Below are 22549 nucleotides of genomic sequence, written 5' to 3' on the forward strand. Positions count from 1 at the left end.
AATAGCCGCTTAAATATAACCCTTATAAGAGATATTATAAAGTATATTAAGCTTAAGAGTAATAGCTTAAAAGCGCGTTAATAAATTTAATTAATATATTAATAGCTTATAAAATATAATACTAATAGTTTCTTAGCTTTCTAAAAAGCTATAATTAATTAACGTTTAATATATTAAGCTTTATTAATCTCTTATTATTAATTATTAAAGTAATTAAGTAACTTAAGAATAACTTTAATTATTTTATTAAAAGAAGAAAGCTTTATATTAAAAGCCTTTAAAAGTAAGTAATAAAAGCTTAATAGTTATTATTAAAAGATATTTAACACGTTTTATATACTTTAATAACCTTAAAGTAATATACGCCTTTGAAGTAATATAATATTAATTAAAATATAATTATAATTAAAAAAGTAATATATAATAAAGAAAAAAAAAGCTAATAATACTAATAAGCTATACGTATAAAAGTAAAATAAGTATAACTAATAAAAATATATAACTTATATTCAACTTACCGCTACTAGAACAGCTAGCCTAGTAGGCACCCTTAACCTACACGATTTGGAACACGCTCTATATAACTATAGGTTATAGCGGGGCGAGGACGACCCGAAATAGAAGCGAGGGGGTTTTTCTTCCCATATAAAGGGTTTTCCCACTCGAACTACATGTAGAAGTACTAGAATAGCTTATAATAGCTCTAGGGTACCTAAATAAATAAATAAATATATTTAACTTACCTTAATAAATAAAAGGTTAATAAAATAACACTTAATTAATAAAGAATTACATTAATTAAAACGCTAAGAAAAGGTAAGATATACGTAATTAAGCTTATAATTATACTCTTAATACTTAATTAAGTATTTAAATAAGAAAAATAATACTTATAATAGCTTTAATAATAGACTTAATTAAAAGATATATTAAAATAAGTTACTTATTATAAGTATTAATTATATACGTATAATTAAATAAGAGTAAACCCTTATTTATAAGTAAATAAGCATTATAATAAGCGCACTTATAAAAAAAGCGCATACGATTCTCTCTTTTATAACTAGACATAGACTTATATATATATATTATCGTTATAATTAGTACCCTTTAAAGTGTCACACTTCTCTATTATCAGAGTAGCGTAAGACCACACCGGAGATTCCATCCAAAACCCTGCAGAGTCTTATTTCAGACACGTCTCCAGAGATGCGGCGGAAAAAAAAAAGTCCTCCGTAGGCAGACATTGAGGGTATGCTGACGCCGGCTTTGGTAAACACAGCTCGGGTATCGCCGCCTTCTGTGATAAAGGCACACTTAATGCGACTTCCCGTAAACCGTCACTCAGGTCAAAGTAAAATAAGCTAGGCTCATTTAATAACCTTGTAATAAGCTTATAAGAAAACCCCCGGCCTTTACGTGGGTGTTCTCCCATAACTAAAGCCCGCTTCGTGTTTGTAATTAGCTAAACGGGAGTTAGTTTTTGGTCTTGGTCGACTAATCCATAGACATACAATTAGTGTGCTTCGTTGGAATGAGTCGGAGGGAAGCCAGACTTCAGAAACCCATTCGTCGCCCGCAATAGGCATGTAAAGCCATCTTCCGCTAGGTCTTCGAAGCTCTGGAGATGCACACAATGAAAAAGGCCCATCTGTCTTGTGCACATGCAACGACATGTCCCTTGAGTCCAAGCACACCGAGTATCCCGTAGTGTGAGGGCCGTTGAGAACAACAGATGTCATCTTGGTGGGAGGACGTGCATTCTCCCGTTTGTAGGCTTGAAACATTCTCAGAGGGTACGGCGGCCGAGACCACAATGTTCCTGAAGAGTCCACCTCACGATTTCCGTCAAAATATTCAAGTGTTCGTAGTTTTCTTCCCTAGAAGCCGTACATTGGTTAGCGCAGCAGTAAACGGTCAGAGACTCGAGCAATATCATCCAACACGACGTTTGCGTTTACCAAAGTTGTATCAGACGTCGGTTCAAAGTCGCAACAAGTCACCGCCCATACTTTTGGTGATAATGTGGCCCCAGTCGGATAGCACTGCTTGTGGAAAGCACGTGGCGAGTCCATCTGAATGGCTACAAGACCAGCCACAAGGCTGGTAAGAAGCATCTTGAACCTGAGATCCATCGAGGCTACCTAGTACCTACACAGATGTCATTTAGAGCGGCAGGAGGATGTATGTTGATGCCATAGACTTACCCGCTACAACCGTTTCGTCGGCCTGGAACTCGCATGTACAAAGCCCACAGTGGTGACTGATGCAATGCTCGAACTCTGACATGATGTCGTAACAATGCGCACGGTAGTGGCAAAGCATCGAGTATAGGGAAGGGGTAGGCTACCTAGGTATTTATGGAAGGCGCAGGCTGGACCTGCACGTGATGCTGTTTCATGTTCAACACATACAGCCTCTCTATTGCATGACGCATGAGCGAAGCATCTAACGAAGTGGACCCAGGCACTTAGATTGGAATATAACTAGCCCAAAATTAATAGGAACAATAGTACGAGCCGTAGTTCGTTATATAGGTCGTTTTAAGTAATAAACTAATTTGCTAATATTACAAAAACAACTACGTTTATAAGATTATAAGAGGGACTAGAAGTTAGGTAGCTAAAGTAGGGGTAGTTATATTATAATAATTAAAGCTTATTTTATTTTCTAATTATACGAGATATAAAGAATATAATCTTAAAGCCCCTATTTTACGTAACGTTATTAATTACGTTATAAGTAAGTAAGGTTTTTTAATTACCTTATAATTATTCTCTTTTACTTTAATTAAGTATTAAATAGCTTTAATACTCGCTTATTAGCTATATAATAGTATATTATTAATTAATATATAAATAATTTAAACGTTTAATTAAGGTTAATCGCGTTATTACGTAATTAATTATATATATAAATTAGTATAATCTCTTTATACTTTTATTAATTATTTCTCTCTTAAATATTATTACTTATCTTATTCTTTTTATATTACTTATTTAATTCTTTTTTTCCACTTAAAAAACCTTATTTTATTAAGTTAATTACTTATTATTTATTATTAAAATAATAAATATTAATATTAAGTATTATTTTTATATATATTACTTACGTATAATAATAAACGCTTATTATTATAGCTTTTTAAAGAAGCTTAAACTTCTTAAGATTTCTTATACTTTTAATAATAATATAAGCTTAAATACTAGTCTTTTTAAGTACTATTAATAGTATATTACGTGTATTAATACGTGTAATTCAATTAATTTATAACTTTAAAGGGTTTTATTATATTTTTATTAACGTTTATATAGCTTATTTTTATTATAATTAAAGATATAATTAATCTCTTACACCTTTTAAGTTATCTTTAATAGCTTATAATTACCTTAATTTTAAAGAATAAGAATAATAATAATAATAATAATATTAATTATATTTATTCGCGTGTAACTCGCGTACGCTTTACCTAGCTTTTACTAGGAATTATTTATAGCTTTAATTACGTTAAAATTACCTATTATATTACCTATAAGTTAACTAGTATAATAAAGAGCTTATAAGTACGTTTTTCCTTAATTTATTATAGTATATTCGCTAATTAATTCTCTTCTTTTAGCTTACTTAAAGTACCTATTACTAGTATATAACAAAGCATTAAAGTAGTATAGTTTTGTAGTTTTTAGTGAATTTTAGTGTAGTATAGTGTAGTATAGTTTTATTACACTATATTACATTTTAAAAGTTAGTGTAATATATAGTATTAATTAATTTATAAGCTATTATTAGCTAATATAATTAGTATACTAAAATATAGCTAAATTTACTTACTAATCTCAATATTAATAAGCAGGGATTAGCTAGCTTAAATAAGCTAAAAATAGGGATTAAAAAACAAATAAAAATAAAATAAAAATAAAATAAAAGGGAATTATAAGGGAATTATATTAAGTAAGCAAGTATTATTTTATATTATTATTATGAGTAATATATTCTAAATATAATAAATTTAAAAATTTCTATTATTTATATATAAATATCTTATAAAATAATAATATTTATAGTATTACCCTATAACTTAAATATAAAATATTAAATATTAAAGTTATAAGAAATATATTAAAGTTATAAATAATATATTTAAATACCTTAAAATCTTTCATATAAAATAATATTTTATACTTTCTTTTTATATATATTATTTTCTATATTATAATAGATTTTATATTTCTTACTTAACTTTTTTATTTTTAAATTTTATTATAAAAAAAGTTTTACTAAAAAAAAGCTTATATAAGCATATCATATATTAAAATAAAGCTAAAAATCACGTGATCTTAAATCTTTAAAAATTAACCTTAAAATGTGGATATTAAGCGAGATATTAAGCTTTTAATCTCTTATTTTAAAAAAGTAAATCTTAATTTTTAGCTAAGATTTCACCTATTATAACTCGCTTAATTTATACGCTATACGTATAAAAACTAGTGTATTATAAAGAGCTAAATTAGCTCTATTTAAGTATAATAATTATAACGTTATAAGTCTTATAATTAACGTTATATTTATAATTAAAATTTCCCTCTATAATTACACATTACACTATAAATGTAATTATAGTGTAGTTAAACTACACTAAAACTATAAAAACTACATTACATTAAAAACTATACTAAAAAACTATATGTAGTGTAGTTTTTTTGTTAATGCTCTAGTATATAATAGCTTAAAAGTAGCTTTTAATTACTTAAATTCTCTCTTTATAATTTAATAATATAAGTAAGCTTTTTTATTAATAACTTCTTATTATTTTACTTATTAATTATTATTAAGTAAATTATAATTAAGTCTTTAATAAATAAAAAGTAACTTAAGTCTTATACTTATACTTATTTAATTTAAATTATATTACTTAAGTAATAATAATTTATTATCTTTATAATAATATAAAGAAAATAATTATTATTAATAAATTTAATAATAACTTACTTAAAAAAGGCGCTTTAAATGCTTTTTTATTAATTATCTTTATACTTTAAGTGTTATTTTATTTATTTTTTATTTAATAGTTTATTAGCTTAAAAGTTAAAATAAATAAAATTAATAATAATAAGAGTATAATCGTTTAATTTTCGCGTAATAATCTCTTACTTATAATTTTCTTATAATATTTTATTAGCTTTTTATTTATTTTTATTTTATTAAAATATAATAATTATCTTAAGTATATTAATTATATCTTTAATAGTTATTTATTAATTATACTTAAAGAGTTATTTCTTTTACTTTATTAGGTAATAAATACCTTTTTAAAACTCTCTTTAACTCTTAACTTCTTTAACTTTATACTCTTTATTATTCTCTTTAAGATTTAATATTAAAAGTAAGTTTTTATTAGTATTTTCTTATCTTTTTTATAACTATAATAAACTAATATAAAAGGTATTATAAAGGTAATTATATTATTTTAATAGTATTAAGTAATATACTTATTTCTTAATAATTTTTAGAATTTAAAAGAGTTTAATATAATAAGAGATAAGCTTTTATTTTCTTACCTTAAATTTAATATTCTTTATAATTAAACCTATTAAGTTTCTCTTATATAAGATAAAAGATATATATTATTAATTATAATACTTTACTTAAAATTCTATAGCTTTTTATTAATTAATTTAAAGTTATTCTTATACTTTTTTAAGCTTAATTATATAGGTTTTTATAATAAATACTCTCTTTTAATAAGCTTTAATCTTAAAGTAAAAGTAAAACTTTAAGTTATACTTTATTAAATTATAATTAAATAAGTAATTTATTATATTACTCTTTATATTATTATAAGCGAATTAAGCTTATAATAATAATTATACTTATATTAATTAATTACTTATAATAAAATAATATAAGTAATACTTTATAATTTAATTTATTCTTTTTATTTACTTGTTTATTTATAAGTAAAAAGCTATTAAAAGCCTTCTTTTTATCTTAAATAAATAATAAAGGTTTAATTAAAATTAACTAATAAATATTAGCTTTTTATTAAAGATAATATCTTTTAATATATTAAATTAAAGTTTAATCTTATAATAAAAGAGTTTCATTAATTTTATAATATTAATAATAATCTTAATTATTAAAAAAAAAGAATACTTAATAAATTAATTTATTATTATTAATATTACGTTAACGCTTTATTTAAAATACTTTATTTTAAGTAACTTTATTATAAAGTTTATTAATATTTTAACTTAAAGTTATTATAAAATTAATAGTAATTTAAGCGTATTATATAAGTAATATTATTAGGTTATTACCTTTTAATAAACTATATAGCTTATAATATAATCTTTTACTTTACCTTATATATATAGCTAATAAAAGTTATATTATAATAATTTTAAGATTCTTTTTATTTTAAAGTAACTTATTAATAAATTATTATAATATAACTTAAGTAACTTTTAACGTATCTTTAAATCTTAATTACTTTATTTTTATATAATAAAAGATTACTCTTATCTTTTACTTAATTCTTTTTTTTTTTTATTATTAGCTTATTAATAAATTACTTTTATATATTTAAGTTATAGCTTTAAGCTTAAAGTAAAAGTTCTTTAAGTAATATAATTAATTTATTCTTATAAATTAATTATTATCTTATAATATATTTTACTTAGCTTTATATAATTATACTTATTATATTTACTTTTTTCTTAAATTTATTAATAAAATAAGTAATAATTATTAGACTTATAATAATTACTTAACTTATATAAATTAAATATTTTTCTCTTAAAAGCTTTAACGCTTTATATATTTAATTAAACGTTAACTTTTTATTATAATTTTTATAGTTTCTTAAAGTATTTTTTACTTTTTCTTAAATAATTATTAGCTTCTTTTATAAGTTTAATAATAACTTTTTATTAAATATAACTTTATCTTTATAATTAAGTTACTTTAATAGCTTATTTATTAAGTTACTTTTATTAAATTAATACTTAATAATAAAGTTAAAGAGTAATAAGAATATATATAAATAAGCTTAATACTTATTTAACTTAAGTTATCTTATAAATATTTAAAGATTATAATAATTTAATAAACCTTTAATTAGGTTTATTATCTCTTTTATATAATATTATTAATATTTAAATAATTCTATTATAATAAATAATTCTTAGTTTAATATTCTATAATTTCTTTTTATATTAATAAACTTTTAAGATTAAAATATAATAAGGTAATATTACCTCTTATTATTTAATTATAAGAGAATTCTAGCTATTATAAAGTTAAACGCGTTTACTTTAATTTAAATTACTTTACTTAAATTATAATATTAAAGAAAAGAGGCTCTTATAAAGGTATTCTTTTAATAATTAAATACTAATTATTCTTTACTTATAAAGATTAAGTAATTAAGCTTTTTATTATTTTAGCTTTTCTTTAATAAAGTATTTAAAAGTATTATTATTTTAAAGTAACTTTATATAAATTATTAATAAAAGTTATAGAATTTTAAAAATACTTATACCTTATAATATATAATTAATTCTTTTTATTCTTAAATAATTTATACTTATTTTAGATCTATTAAAAGGCTATTAATTAATAAAATAAACCCTAGAAATTCTATAAAAGTTTAATAAAAGATACACTTAAATAGCTTTATAAATAGCTTAATTACTTATATTTATTTTAATATTTAAGTAATATAAAAGGTATATTTCTCTTTTATTTTTAAGAAGATTAAAATATTATTTAAATATACTATATAAATAATATTAATTAACTCTTATAAGGCTTAATAAATATAATTTTAAAAAGTAATAAACGTATTTATAAGGTTAAAGAGTATAATTTAATATTTATAATACTTATAATAGATTTAAAAGGCTATTTTTTACTTATTTCTCTCTTTTATTTATATTTTATAATAGGTATTCTTAATATTAATCTTTAAAAAGAACTTAACCTTTTAATATTTATTAAGTAACTTTAAAATTAAAAGTAATACGTAATAATTCTTTTAAATTACTTTATTTAATCTCTTATAATTTATATATAATTTTAAGGTTTTATTCTTCTTAAATATAAATAAAATTAATACTTTAATTAAGCTTTTTAAGAGTTTTATTTATTTATTTATTAGATTTTTATTAATATACTAATAAAGCTTCTTTAACTTAACTTAAAATAATAAGTAAATAGGTTTATAAGATAATATAATATTAAGTAAAAGATTAATATTATAATTAATATTCTTATATAATAATAAAGTCTTAAAATAATTATTTATAAAAATATTCTTAAAGCTATAAAGCTTTATTTAAATATTATTTATAGAATTATACTCTTTTATTAGCTTTTTATCTCTTAAAATAAGAAAGTTTCTCTTAAATATACTAGTAATAGCGTAAATTTAAGCTATATTTTAATACTTCTTAGTAAATTTATAAAGATTATTTAATAAGAAGCTCTTTCTTTAAAACTTATATTATTATTTTTAATTATATATAATTATATATATTTTTTATTTAATTAATATATATATTCTTATTAAAATAAAGTTTCCCTTTAAGTTTAAGTCTCTTTTAATAGTAATATATAATAGTTTTAAGGTATATTTATACTTATAAAAATTAATAGCTTAAATAAGTACTTTATATATTTATATTAAAGAATTATAAGAGTTTTAATTAATTATAAAATAAAAGCTATTATTTTTACTTAATATAGTTTTTATTATCTTATAAAGTTAATATTAATAAGATTAAGTATTATATAATTATTAAGATTAATATAAGTTTTTATAGTATTATACTTATATATAATAATCTTTATATTAAAGTATTAGCTTATTAATACTTTTTAGCTTAAAATTAAAGTAAAAGTAATTACTTTAACCTTTAAGTATTTTCTTAATTATTTAAGTTATTTTTAAGTAATTTATTATAAGTAAGTTAAAGATAATTCTTATTATTATAATTATAATAATATAATCTTTCTTACTTAATTAAGTTTAAGTTTTAATTATAATAATTTAATTATAAGAATTTTTTATTATTAAAGTAAGCTTTTAATAAGTTACTTCTTTCTTATTAAAATATTTTTAAAGAGCTTTTTAATTAAGATAAGTTAACCTTTTACTTATTTCTTTTTAATATAATATTTTAAAATTATTAAGTAATTTAAATTACTTTTTTTTAAGTTTTCTTAAAGATAAAAATATATAAGTTTATATAATCTTAAAGTTTAAGTTATAACTTAATAAAAAGAGTAAGTACTTATAACTTTTTATTAGCTTTTTTTAAGTGTTTTTTTAATAAATTTAAGTAAATATTAAAGTTTATAAAGCTTTAATTTTTATATTACTTTACTTATTTTAATTATATAATTATTTAAGCCTTATAAATTTTTATATTTTTTAAAAGTATAAGAGTTTAATTCTTAAATATATTTTAATTATTCTTAAGATTTTTCTTTTAATTTATTAATTATTTATTAAGGTATTAATTTTATTTTATCTTATATTTTAAGTTTATATAATTTAAGATAAAAAGAATTTTTTAATAATTCTTATAATACTTACGTTTTACTTTATTAAAAGTATAATTTAAGTTATTTATTTAAATCTTATACTTTTAAGAGTTTATTAAATAATAAAAAGAGTTAATATTTTTAACTTATACTTTTTAATTATTACTTCCCTTTAAATTATAAGAGTTATATCTCTTTTTTATTATTAAGTAAGTAATTTTAAGAATTAATTTTTATAACTTTTTTTTCTTTTTTTTAAAGCTTTTATAGCTTTTTTAATTAAGTAATTTAATTTTAAAGAGTTATAATAGCTTTATTTAATTATTTAAGTGTTTTCTCTTTACTTAAAGCTATTATATTCTTTTAATTACTTAATAATTTTATTAAATTCTTTATTATTAAAGATAAAAATACTTATAAAATAAGAGTTCTTTAAGTACTTATTTTTATTATTTTAATTAAGTAACTTTTTAAAAAGCTTTAAAAATTATAAGATTATAAGAGAGATTAAAAGTTAAGTAATTAAAGTAAGAGTAATTATATTATAATAATTAAAGCTTATTTTATTTTTTAATTATATAAGATATAAGGGATATAATCTTAAAGCTCCCGTTCCACGTAACGTTATTAATCGCGTTACAAGTAAGCGGGGTTCCCTAACCACCTTACAACGTTAGGCCTTAGCAAGCTTATTTAAGCGGGCAAGTGGTCCCGCCACATTCGCATGCGAGCTTTAGTTACTGTGTTAGCTTTATTGGCAGCAGTGAGTAGTTTCATTTCGATGGACCGGACTTATAATCCTCCTAAGCACAAATCCGGGGTATATAATTAGAATCTAATACTTGAAAGAGATGCAAGAATTCTAGTTGAAAAGCGCTCTTTCTTTAACGGGAGAATATAGTGCTTAGATTAACATATGAGAAAGAAGTTCACGTGGTTTAGAGACGGCTAGGTGGAAATTTAATGTAAAGGGTATAATATATTTTATTAGTTTTCAAGTGTTTTAAAAATAATAATATGAAAAATAAAGTATTTTAATTTTATAAGTTAATTTATTCTTATTATACTTCGTAAAGGGATATTATATTTTATTATTTTATATTATAATAAATAGAAATGTAATATATTTAAAGCTATTATTTAGGTTAACATTCATATATAAGGTAACTTGAATATATACAAATAATAGTCAAATGAAGTTAAACGAAATAATTGAACAAGGTTAGGCAAGTCAAGCATAGCCAGGTAACAATTCTTGATGCCGCCAAGAGCAGCCTCATCGAGTATATGCAGCCAGCCTTATTATTGTCTCACACATGTCAACGGTACTTGGAGGCCAGAGCTGAGCCACCAAGGCAGGGGACAAAACCACTCCCATCTAGTGAAAGTCGGACAACCCAGCAGCTACCGTTGGCTGTCACAAGCAGCCTCATTTGGAGGGTCGTGGCAACAACAGAAACGGCAGAGGTGACACCACAATCATCAACCAGCCTTCTCTTATGCCGATGCTACATGGCCCGGCAGTTGGCAGCCTCAGAATGCGACAAGGCCTACTAGAGATACTACCACAAGAGTGGTGCCGCCATACCCTCCCAGCCGGTTGGGCAACCTGTTGGGCAGAGAGCTCAGCCGCAAGCTACATGATGGCCGTCAACTCCTTTATTTTCCTCTGCTTGCCTGTTCGACTACATGACGCGACTGAAAAGTCGTAGGACCAAAGTCCACACAACTCACAATGACCATTGCGCCGCCAACTCCACCATTTGCCGCGGAGCATCAACTATCGCGGGATCTAGACGACGGGCCGGCCCGCCGCCACGTGCTGCCGTCTCATCCCAACGTCTCTCTCGGCGACAGAAGCCAGCTCCGGGACCTCTTGACGAGCGAGTTCTGCTCCGACGATCTGGACCGCGTCGCCGACAAGCTGTGGTGGATGTCCAAGCAGGACAGCGGCAACATCTCCCCTCTGCATCGGCAGCTGGTGAAGCGCCGCAAGATTGTCATCACCGAAGACCCAAAGCTCCACCTCGTCTGGATCCACGACCGCATCTTCGTCAAGCCGCTGCCCGGGTACCTGACCTCGCACGCCTTCTGGACAGACTACCTGGCGGGCGAGGACGCGGAGCGCATCCGCCGAGCAGCCCTGGGATACCTGAGGACGTACGTCCACCTTTTGCGGCACGAGTCCGACTTTCGCATCGCCCAGGACGCCGCCTTGTGCCTTGTCTCGCGCGAAGTCACCTGGGAGCGGTTTTGCGCATTCGCCTCGCAGCTGCGCCACGTCCCCGACCGCGACGTCTCGTCCCGATATGCCTACGGCGAGATCCGACTGACGCGGCTCAACTTTTACGCGCCGTTTCTCCTGGGCAAGTCGCATTTCCAGCGAGTCGACTACCAGTACGGCGACTACTTTTCCAGGTTCTTCACGCCGGTGGTGTTTGTGTTTGCCATAGTGTCCGTGATCCTCGGCGCGCTGCAAGTTGTCGTGTCGGTTGGGGACAACGCGTCGAGTGGTTCGGCGCGCACGGCGCTGTTTATAAGCGTTGCGGCGATTCTGGTGGCGTGCTGTCTGCTCGTCACCCTGGGCTTCCTCCTGGCGTATAAAATTGCAAAGGAGTGGCGATATGCGCTCCGCGATCGTCGTCGTCGGGGAAAAGGAGAGGGCGAGCAGGTTTAAGGAACTCATAATGCATACAACAAACTTTTGCATCGTTGTGATGACCACTGTAACATCTTTCTTTAAACGTTGATACTTTTGTTATTTCAGCATCTTGAAGCGTAAATGAGTAAATCCACGCGGCCAACAGATGGTGCGAGGCGCCACCAAGACGTATCCACGAGTCGCCAGCTTTCATTATATGCATTCAGGCTCTTCTTCAACTTGCCACCAAAACACACGACTGCCCGACGACTCTTCAATCATACATGGCCCAAGATCCGTGCAGCACAAAGGCTGCCCAATGGTACGGCTGAACCGTGTCCATGTCTTGACGCAACGCCAACGCCGCGCCCCGTGTCACGTCCGCCAGATCAATCAAGGCAGCTCTCCCGCCGTCAACTCTGTGGCGGAGAATACGACGGTACAGCTGCGTCACGAAGCGGCGGCCCGCGCGAGTCGCCGTCGGCCAGATGGTGCCCAAGACGGAGCCCGCGCCTGCGCAGAGCAACGCCGTGACGATGCCCAGAGGCTCGTCGCCCGCCGCGATGCCTTGAGACGCCGAGTCGCACGCCACGAGCGTCACATGCGGAGCGCGAAGCTTCATGTCAAACATGTCCCGCACCGTCAGCCGTCCGTCCGCGAGCTGCAGTCCCTGAGCAGCCGGGTCCTCGCGCTCCAGACGGCAGTGGCCGTAGAAGGTGAACAGCGCCGAATCCTCCAGCGATTCCCGGACATGTTGCCTTGTCACCGTGGCGCTGGTTGCCGATGCCGCCTTCAACGTGGCTGCGGTCTCTGCAATCAGCGAGTACACGCGGTCTTGCTCTCTGGGGTTGAACGATTCGTCTGGCACCGGCTCAAAGACGGCCGCAAAAGTCCATTTCCTAGACGTGATCCGGCCGTTTTCCGTCTCGTCTGATGCTGGCGCCCATCTCTTGGTGCTGCTCGCCCGGTCGCAGCATTGCCGAAAAGTCGTCAGGCTGACGCTGTAGACTATCGGATTCCGCTCGAGTATGAGCGTTTTGGACGCGGTCCAGAGGGCGTGTAGCGGTATCGAGTGTAGAATACCAGTCGGACAGAAGACCAAGAGGTCGCGTGGCTGCGTCAGATTCTCCAACGGCGCGACGAGGCCATCGAGGGCGCGCAAGCTGAATTCCGGATCGTCCTCGGGGTACAAATCGCCTTCTTCCAGAGCCGAAACCTGTCCCGGATCCGCGTCCATCCACTGCTGTTTCCAGGAAACCACGTCATGGACAGGCGGCGAGCACCGAACAACGGTAGGTTGCTCAGAGCCGCTCTTGAGAAGCACGACCCAAAAGCAGCCCAGGTATTCCACCCAGTCGACAAAGACGACATCCCGTCTTGGGCATTCCTTCTTCATGTCAAGGGCCAGCTGCTGAATCTGTTCCCACCTGACGGGTGTTCCGTTTTTGATGTCGAGAATGGTGTTGAGCAGCGGATCTTGACGCATTTGTGCATGCACAGCATCCAACTCGCCGCGAAGCCTGAGACGTGCGATATTCGTACTAGCGGTAATTTGATTCGATAGGTCCTCCGACTTTTGAATCAAGTCCCTCCTTTCGGGACAGTCGAGGGCTTGTTTTCGCAAGTCGGCGGGGACGATTCCATCCACTCCAAGCTGGTCGGACAAGCTGCGAGCTTTGCCTCGCTGCGTCCATTCCCACAGTTCCTTCAGTTTCCCCGACTGAAGACAAACCGAAAAGGCGAGCTGGTAGACGTCTCGCAGGTCCTTGACCGACGTCAACTTCTGTCTGCGAGAGACGGCCTCGAGGCTGGCAAACACAGTCATGTCCGCTCGTTCTCGTGCCCAAGCTTCCTCTGCGTCTCTCAGCGCGGCAAGCACAGCCTCGGCGCTCACCCAGCCGCACGTCCAGCCGGTGTAGATGGTGGAAGATCTATATTGATTGGCCAGGGTGATGAAGGCGACGTTGTCTACCGTCTTGAACAGGTCAAGCGATATGTCCATGAGTTCCAAGGAGCGCTGAAGCAGCTCCGCAGAAGATGAAAGCTGAAAACGCCGAAAAACAGCCCGGCTTTGCATCATTCGCGTGTTGGCAGCCTCTAAAATCCGTTTGTGCTTCATATACAGGGATACTGCATCCTCAAAGACAGCCATGCACGGTTCCCAAGCCGCGGCTTGTGTGCTCTGCATGTTTGCTCCAAGCTGAGTTGCCCGTAACTGGTAAAGTGCCGCTTTTCGCATGTCAGACTCTTCTGAACTGGACTCGGCGTTCCTGTCCATCCATTGTTCCGCCCTCTCCATCCATTGGTATCTTTCCTCGGAGCGCAACCTTGTAAGCTGCCCGATAACCATTTCCGCCTTCTGCTGAGCATGCGTTATGAACCCGTTGTTCACATCCGACTCGATCTCAGCTTCAGCAAACGATGTAATGTCTTTCATTCTTTCCATGTCTTCTGCACCATGTCCAATTTTCGCGTGGAGAATCATGTTGGTCGCATCTGCCCTCAGACGAGGGAACCCTTTCCCCCACAGAGCAGCTGCGCTTTCTGCCCATGATTGCGCTCTGGCATGGTCTCGGAGTTGAAAGTAGGCTTGTGACGCACAATGTGCTGCCATGCCTTGAAAGTATATACAGTCGCCGTCTTGGAGAGCTGCGTAGACGGCCTCGGATGCCTCTACCGCACGAGGAGCGGCACCCGATCGCGTAATCCACTGTGCTATGAGACGGAAGCGGACGGCCTGACTTATCAAAAGGGCCCCGGACAGGTTGGCCAGCTCGTCATTCTTGTGAGATAGCTGCAACTGCACATCGAAGCCTAGCCAGTGCGGAATATGAGCAAGCATTGCGTGGACAGCGGTCTGATACGAAACGAGCGTTTCACTGGCCTCGTATTTCTCAAAGTAGCCCTTTAGCTCTTCAAGAATCTCATCGCCAAGACTGGTGTGGTCCTTCTTGATGGCGCGGCTCATCTGCTGACACCGGACATCTATAGCGCCCACCAAGTGACCCTCGTCATTATACATCTTGATGGCATCTTCCTCCAGTTTGGTGATTTTTTCGCCGCCAAGCTTGTCATCAGCCCTCATGGCGAGTTGCGCCATTACATCGGCTCTAATGAGCGGAGGGACGTTGGGCACAGAGAGCACTGCTTCCACCATCCGATTCCAGGACTCAAAGTCGAGATTGGTAACCCCCAGCTTGGGAGCAGAGGCAAGGAACGCGCCGTAAGCGTAAAGTACTTTTCGTGATTCGCGGTAGCGGCAAGCCAAAATGAGGTCGTCAAAAGTCGGCAACAGCCAGGAGACAATCGCCTCGAGCTCCATGTGCGCGACTGGACTGTGATACTCGCAGGATAGGAAGCGTAGTTTTGCATAGGTCAACGCTGTCTCGATCTAGAACCGGGGTATGTTAGATGGAAATTGCAAATCATTAGTTATTCGGATAAAACAATACCATTGCTGAGTCGAGGTCCTTGGCTGCTGCAAAGTTTGAGGTTTGACTCCGCAAGACCTCCGCTTCTTCCATGGCCATTTTGAACGAACTTGTCACGAGAGGTCTCAGCAGACACGTCTCCATCTTCATTTGAGTGCTTAGCAACGTCTCTTCGGGGGTCAGATCATTGGTAAGCTTTCCTATATCTTCCGTTAGAGCCTCCAGAGCATCACGTTTGTAGCCCTGAGCTCCGAGGATGCTAGCAATCTCTAGGAGAATTCGCAGTCGATCGGCCCCCGAGAAACAGTCAACCGAGTTCCGGAGGATGGCCAACGCCTTGGAATATTCAGCTCGGTCGGACTTCTGGCGGCTTTTCGTAACGAGTTCCTGCCAGTCTAGTGAAAACTCGTCGTCATTGCAGATCAGCCGATCCATACTCCCGTGCCCGCCTTGAATGAGCCCGTTCACTATGATTATCGAATCGTGGGGTTTCTAGCCGGTAGACTCTCTTCGTTCCCTGGACTCCCGGTGTTTGGACAAGGCAGAATGGCAATAGTTCAGCCGTTTCGCCTTCCTAGTCCATTCCGATTCAATTTGAGTGTTCTTGAATTGGGCGAACCGCACCCTGGCTCGCATCTGAGGGCTGAGCTTCAGAAAAGGCAGCCAATGCCCGCTGGCCATGATTAACCAATCCGAGTCATCGGGGGCTGCAGGTCGCTTCTATTCGAGGCCACCAGCCAGGTCATCTATTTCTCTCACCTGACTTGCTCAGGCGTGTGAGAACCTCACAGCACCTCTCAGCAGGAATCTGAGAAGCTAATACGCGACAAGAGATGGCGTCCAGCCTGGATACCCGATATTGCGTATTCGGGGAGGACGATGGCTCCGGCAACTTGGGCCAGCGCAACGCCAATGACAGAGATACGAGAACCAAGGCAACCCATGTCGAATTTCTCAGTTGCGGCATAATTGCCACCGTTTCCTGCGTAGCCTACGGCACCTGGGATGGAAAGATGGCGGCCATGCTGGTCCTGCAGTTCAGGCTGCGCGCCCCCGAAGGGAATTTCCGATTCAGACGGGCTGAGCTGTCGCTCAAGTTCGAGTCGCAAGAGTCGGACCAAGCTCATCCGGTCATTCGAAGAGTACGCCCAAAGAATAACCGTACGACAACCTCGTCGCTTCCATCGCAGGCATCGCCGCATTCCACGTCAGTCCAGCTTCCACCCCCTGGAATACAGACGCCGAATTCATTACTGCTCTGGCCAGTCGCTAGTTATTCCATTTCGAACGTCGAGTGGCTCGGAAAATCCAAGGATGAGCCGAACCAAGTTGGCTGGAGACTTGCGGAACCTCGGCATAGCAAAATGGGCATCTGCGATGTGATTCCTCTGATTGTTATTGTGACATTCTCGGGGCCCTTCAAGGCTGAAATCCGAGCCAATGCAACCGGCTTCGTAGGAGCCAAGCTTGAGGCTTGGCCATGGTCACGAGACGATCCTTTATTATTCGATGGGGCGACTACCAAGGGATGGCAGCTTGCGACGACTGACTTTGCACAGATGAGCGACGAGGATCTGGACACATTCCTGGTTGGAGAAGGGCGGAGTGGACCGTTGTCATATAATAACACACTGAGCCCTTGGAAACCGATCGAAGCGCAGGCGCAGCTGGTTGGGGAGAAGTTGACCAAGGTATATCGGGCTCAGGGTATCCCGAGTGATATCACCTGTGAGGAGTTCATCCAGGCTCTTTCGACTATTCTGACAATGCCCAGAGACTCTGTCGAGGTCAAAGCTTTCTCGTCCAAAGACAACACAGCCATCGTATCTTTTAGTTGTGTGCCACCGAAAATGCATTCGTACGCGTTGGATAAATCATGGCAAATTCGAATTCCCACAGTCAACACATCCGATGGCAAACCCTATACGCCCACAAGTACGGTCAAATTCGACATGGAATTTCTGGGCTTCACAAGTTTGGGTTGCAGCAATGATTCGCTGAAAGCCAATGTTGAGTAAGTCTTCATCCGGCACCGTGGTATAACTGTATTGTTCAATTCTTTCTGACTCAAATGGACCTGGCATAGTATCATTGCCATTCATGGTCTTGGCGGCCATGCCTACGGGTCCTTCAAGCAGCGAGGAAGCAACTTCATGTGGTTATCGGACGCTCTTGCGCACGACCTTTGCCAAATGAGAATCGCCAACAGGTCGACAAGACCAAGAGTCCTCATCTACGGATATAATGCCCGTGTAGACGATAGCAACTCATTCCAGAGCATCAAAGATTTGAGCATACAACTAAGACGGCTACTCCGGGAAATACGTCGAGATGATCCAACCAGGCCCATGATATTCATCGGCCATAGCCTAGGCGGACTTCTAATCAAAGAATTGCTGATCCAACAGTCTCAATCAAAGAACGACGATGTAGACGGGTCCAGCTTTGAGTCGTCTATAGGATGTTTGTTCTTTGGTGTCCCTAATCGGGGGATGGATATCAGTGCGCTCCTCGCCATTATCGGATCTCGACCAAACACAGACTTTTTGGCCTCTCTGAGTATCGGTTCATCTTTTCTTCGGGATCAATCTAGTCTTTTTCCTGAAAGTTTCAGTTCTCGCGACGCTGTCGTGTATTCCTTCTATGAGACGTGTTTGTCCAACACTGCCAAGATGGTATGCTGCGTTCCATGACAGGTTTTCTCATCAGAGACGAGTACAAGCTAATGCTGCGTAAAATCAGGTTGATGGCAAACTGACCATGACAGGGGATCCGGTGGTGCTGGTGGATGAAGATTCGGCCACACACAGCCGCCCGTGGGAGATGGAAGGAACGGACTATCGGATTCCAATCCGGCGCTCACATGCCGACTTGGTCAAGTTTGAGCAGTATAGCACAGACTATGTCATGGTTCGGGGCTGTATCAGAGATGTTCTGAATCGTCACTATTCTACATAGTGCTTGACTCTCTAGTGGAGAACTCTCTTTGTTATATTAACAGCTAGCTTTCCTTATATCTTGGAGTTCTGTAGTTATAAGAACTCGACTTGAGCTATGTTCTGTCAGAGTGGTATTGGGTTTGACCATTAAGTCATGGAGCGGAAACATCTAGCAACAGCCTACGGCCGAATCCAACTTCTACTAGGCATGCTCTCTTAGTTCTCTACTCTCTGCAGTCTAACATATTCTTATATCAGTTATTTCTCTTGACATATTTTTCAGCCGAAGGCTGACTCTACATTAATCCATAAGTTTTCCGAATAATGAGGGTTTGGTGCAGGCTTGACAAATAAGTTTCTATTGGTCCAAATTTTGTATGGGAAATCGCGAAAGAAGGCTGGATTGGTTGGTGGCTCTAGAAAAGTGGGTAAAGGACAGCCACCGTCTGTCGGTGCTTCTTTGTTTACTTCTCTGTTTACAATCGTTTACAATCGTTTACAATCGTTTACAATCGCTAAATTTGCCCAGCGATCTGTTCGTTTGCTTGGCCAGCAGCCTTTCTTCCATTATTGAAACAGATGTACCGCATGGTTGGGTATGGATTATGATTCTAGGGGTAATATTAGTCCTAGATCTGAATTGGCAGTCCATTGCCCGTCTTGCGACCGAACAAAATCACCAAGTAATTTCGTTAGCAGGAGGAAATCTGCCAATCCAACTACAACCTGTCTGGAATGCCGGGACCACCGCAATTCCGAGGTAACTGACACCATTGATATACTATATATGCCTCCCTAACCTGATCAAGCGTGCCAGGTCCAAAGGTGCCGTCCTTGCATTGAGAAAGCTGGCTGTCCGTCCTACCTCAGCTGAGAGATCTGCCCCGAAAAGAACCGACAGAGACGCTGGCCTATCGCCTCCTAACCAGAGATCTGGAACCCAACCTACATCGCCAGAGAAGCTACGGCAACAACATACAGCTAGGAGTTTGTTCGGAGAGCCAGGCAGCCAGCCGCAGATAGTGCTGGGGACGCCGATCCCACCAACCCAAGCGAGCTCGCGGCTCTTCCGGGCTCTAGCTCCCTCACCGCCTGTGCCGCCCTCGACCGATCCTGTCGCCTCACATTCTGATCCATCTACTGTCCGAAGCAGCACGACTGGTGTGGACTACTCTTACCTGGCTGTTAGGTTCCACAAGGGCGGGAAGGACTCGCAAGATGATGCCTCCAAGGCCGGCGCCAGGGCCAAGCAGGCCACTATTCGGCGCGACCATCGTTCACGACGCCGTGCAGGGGAGGCTGTGTCACTAACTCCCACAATCTCTCAACTCGGCGTCTTTGAAGGTTCTGATGGTCCTGGAGAAGGTATCCTTGTGCTGTGGTCCCGGCAGTTTGTTCAAGCTAACCACGGAACGTAGCTGGGAGTCAAGATCGACTACAGGCAAATGAGCTCCCAGATGGGGATGGAATGACCAAGGAAGCGGATGACAGGGGACAGTTCTCTGAATCTGATGTTGACGTCGAGGACTATTTCAACTTGCTGCTTTCACCTGCTCGACCACGGAAGTACCTCGAACACCTAGGGGTAGAGTCTGATTCCGATCTAGGGGACGAAGACGGGAACGATAATAGCAATGCCTTGGACGAAAGCCCTCTTCGCTATTGCTCGCGGCAGCCTTCCAGAAAGTCAGGGCCTCGTCGCCGTGCTCGCCGTGGTCCTGCCCCTGGTACAGGAGGGCGGCCAAAAAAATCTCAAAGGCAAACTCGATCGTCGGGGCCGCCACGACGGTACCGGAGTCCAGTGATGATTCCACCTGAAGAATCGGCCGTATTTCACGCACAAGATCCGGTGTGGAATGGGGACCTGGACGCTTGCGCCTTGACCTGTCGTGATAAAGCAATCCTCCGTGAGTTCTGGACAAAGCTGGACAATGACCAAATGCAATTTTGTGGTCGATGTCAAGAGCGTTGGTTCCAGATGAAGATCGATTCTGATGGCATTTGTGCGCGTTGCTGTCGAAAGGATGATAAACGCGGCCCTGAAGAGCCGTACTTCTTCTCTGTGGACAACCAGTTGGATTTTGGCTCCGTACCGACTCAATTGCCTCAGCTTACACCTACTGAAGAGTCTTTAATAGGCCGTGTTCACGTCCACGTGAATATTATGCTTGTGCGGGGCCAGCAGTACAAATATCGGGGACATGTTGTTCACTTTCTCCGCGAGGTTGGCTTGGTGTACAACCAACTCCCGCTTTTGCCGCGGGAGTTGAACACTGTATTACTCCGTCCTTCCAATACGTCGTCCCATGCAAACCTTAGCCGGCAATTCACCCGCCAGTTCCGTGTACGCCGCCAGCCAGTTGCCATATGGCTTAACTACCTCCGGCGCCATCATCCTGGCTATCGATGCATCGTCATCGACGAAGAGCGGCTGAGTCAATTGCCTCAAGATGGCAATGTCCTGGACGACATCCCCCAGAGCCAGGTGGAGGCTGCCGAAGTTGGACCCGAGGAAGATGAGGAGGCAGAACCGGACCTGGAGGACGAGGCTGCGGTGCCGGACCTTTTGGCCAAGGACACGGAGCTCGATGCTCTGCGGTCTATTCTTGCCGGAGAACCAGAAGCTGAACCAAGGCTTTCCACAAGCTTCCAGGAGCAGGTGCAGCACGAGCTGCAGCTTCCGAATATACGGCGCACACCCATTAATGAGTTCAATCGCTCTCATGCCCTACTCTCCTTAGCTTTTCCCTGCCTCTTTCCTGACGGGAGAGCCGACTTTGTTGAGCCTCGGCTACGGTCAATCGACTACAAGGACTACATCGAGCACGCGATGCGCTGGCATGACGGGCGTTTTGCACGCCACCCGACCTTCCGCTTCGTCGCCTTCAATACTCTGATGCGGTCACAGGCCCGTGCACGGTCCAAATTCTTCGTGAAGCAACACGATGGTAGTCATGAACCGCTCACACGGGAGCAGCTTGTTCAGGCACTGGAGCACAGCGAGGACCCTGAGGCGCAGGTGCTAATCAACTCAATCACAAGACATGCGGTACCTATTCGCGGCACGCGCCCCTTCTGGAACAGGAAGAGGCAGGACCTCGAGGCCTATGCCTACAACCTTGGATGTCCTGGTGCATTCATCACATTCAGCCCGGCAGATTTACACTGGCGGAGTCTCTACCAGCACATGCCCCGATATGATGAATGGCTGGCTGCGTCCGAGTCCGAGAGGATGGGTCTCTCGCGCCAACTTTTGCGTCAGAATCCTCACATTGCTGCTTTCCATTTCTACCGCCGATACTGTTTCTTTCGAGATATCGTGTTAAGCAAGAAGTTCAACATTACGGATTACTGGGATCGGTATGAATGGCAAGGGCGTGGCAGTCCGCACAACCATGGCCTGTACTGGATGGAGAATTGCCCAAGAGTCGACATGGTGGATGAAGCCGCTCGTGATGTTTTTGCACGCACGTGGGGATTCCACATCACTGCCATTAATCCTGAGCCGACTAGGACTATGCCCCAGGGTGAGGGTAACCCCCTGAGCGTAGATCCACTGAGTACAGAACTGACATTCCTGCGTCTCTCACAAATCGTCAACCGCTGCCAGCGCCACAGATGCAATACCACATACTGCTTACGCGTAAGGAAGAGAACCGTTGATCTGGCGAGGGATATGGAAGGCGCTGCTGCAGATATCGAGGCGGCCAATGCGGCCAATCCAGAGCGGGAGTGTCGTTTTGACTTTCCTCGTGCCTTGCGGGAGCTGGCCGCAGTGATCAGGAAGGAAGGCAAGTCGTACTATGTCTTCGAGGCGGCGCGGAATGACAACCTCATGAATCACTTCAATCCCGCCATTATACTAGGCTGGCTAGCCAATATCGACATATCTCCTTGCACCAGCCTACAGGCGGTTATTACGTACGCTGCCAAGTATTGCAGCAAATCTGAGAAGAAGACTGAGCCTTACTGTAAGCTTGCAGACCAGGTTT

General features: G+C 37.8%; 4 protein-coding genes across 4 annotated transcripts; 2 read left to right on the top strand and 2 right to left on the bottom strand.

Moving 5' to 3' along the window:
- Nucleotides 1–1037: 1037 nt before the first annotated feature.
- On the bottom strand, nucleotides 1038–2308 carry J3458_003699 (uncharacterized protein). Its single transcript, XM_066117910.1, has 3 exons — nucleotides 2208–2308; nucleotides 1962–2151; nucleotides 1038–1880 (listed from the first exon to the last, which is right to left on the bottom strand). The coding sequence occupies exons 2-3, from the start codon at nucleotides 2133–2135 to the stop codon at nucleotides 1416–1418; spliced, it is 639 nt and encodes a 212-aa protein (XP_065977703.1). The 5' UTR covers nucleotides 2136–2151; nucleotides 2208–2308; the 3' UTR covers nucleotides 1038–1415.
- An 8729-nt stretch (nucleotides 2309–11037) lies between these two features.
- J3458_003700 (uncharacterized protein) lies at nucleotides 11038–12240 on the top strand. The gene has a single exon (XM_007808596.2). The coding sequence runs from the start codon at nucleotides 11282–11284 to the stop codon at nucleotides 12221–12223; it is 942 nt and encodes a 313-aa protein (XP_007806787.2). The 5' UTR covers nucleotides 11038–11281; the 3' UTR covers nucleotides 12224–12240.
- Nucleotides 12241–12415: 175 nt separating this feature from the next.
- Nucleotides 12416–16053, bottom strand: J3458_003701 (uncharacterized protein; the record flags this gene model as incomplete). Its single annotated transcript, XM_007808597.2, has 2 exons — nucleotides 12416–15578; nucleotides 15640–16053. 2 exons carry the CDS (start codon nucleotides 16051–16053, stop codon nucleotides 12462–12464), a joined length of 3531 nt encoding a protein of 1176 aa, XP_007806788.2. The 3' UTR covers nucleotides 12416–12461.
- A 342-nt stretch (nucleotides 16054–16395) lies between these two features.
- On the top strand, nucleotides 16396–18824 carry J3458_003702 (uncharacterized protein). Its single transcript, XM_066117911.1, has 3 exons — nucleotides 16396–17632; nucleotides 17705–18293; nucleotides 18361–18824. Exons 1-3 carry the CDS (start codon nucleotides 16452–16454, stop codon nucleotides 18574–18576), a joined length of 1986 nt encoding a protein of 661 aa, XP_065977704.1. The 5' UTR covers nucleotides 16396–16451; the 3' UTR covers nucleotides 18577–18824.
- Nucleotides 18825–22549: the final 3725 nt, after the last annotated feature.

Source organism: Metarhizium acridum (assembly GCF_019434415.1).
Source record: "Metarhizium acridum strain ARSEF 324 chromosome Unknown scaffold_13, whole genome shotgun sequence".
NCBI classification, from domain to species: domain Eukaryota; kingdom Fungi; phylum Ascomycota; class Sordariomycetes; order Hypocreales; family Clavicipitaceae; genus Metarhizium; species Metarhizium acridum.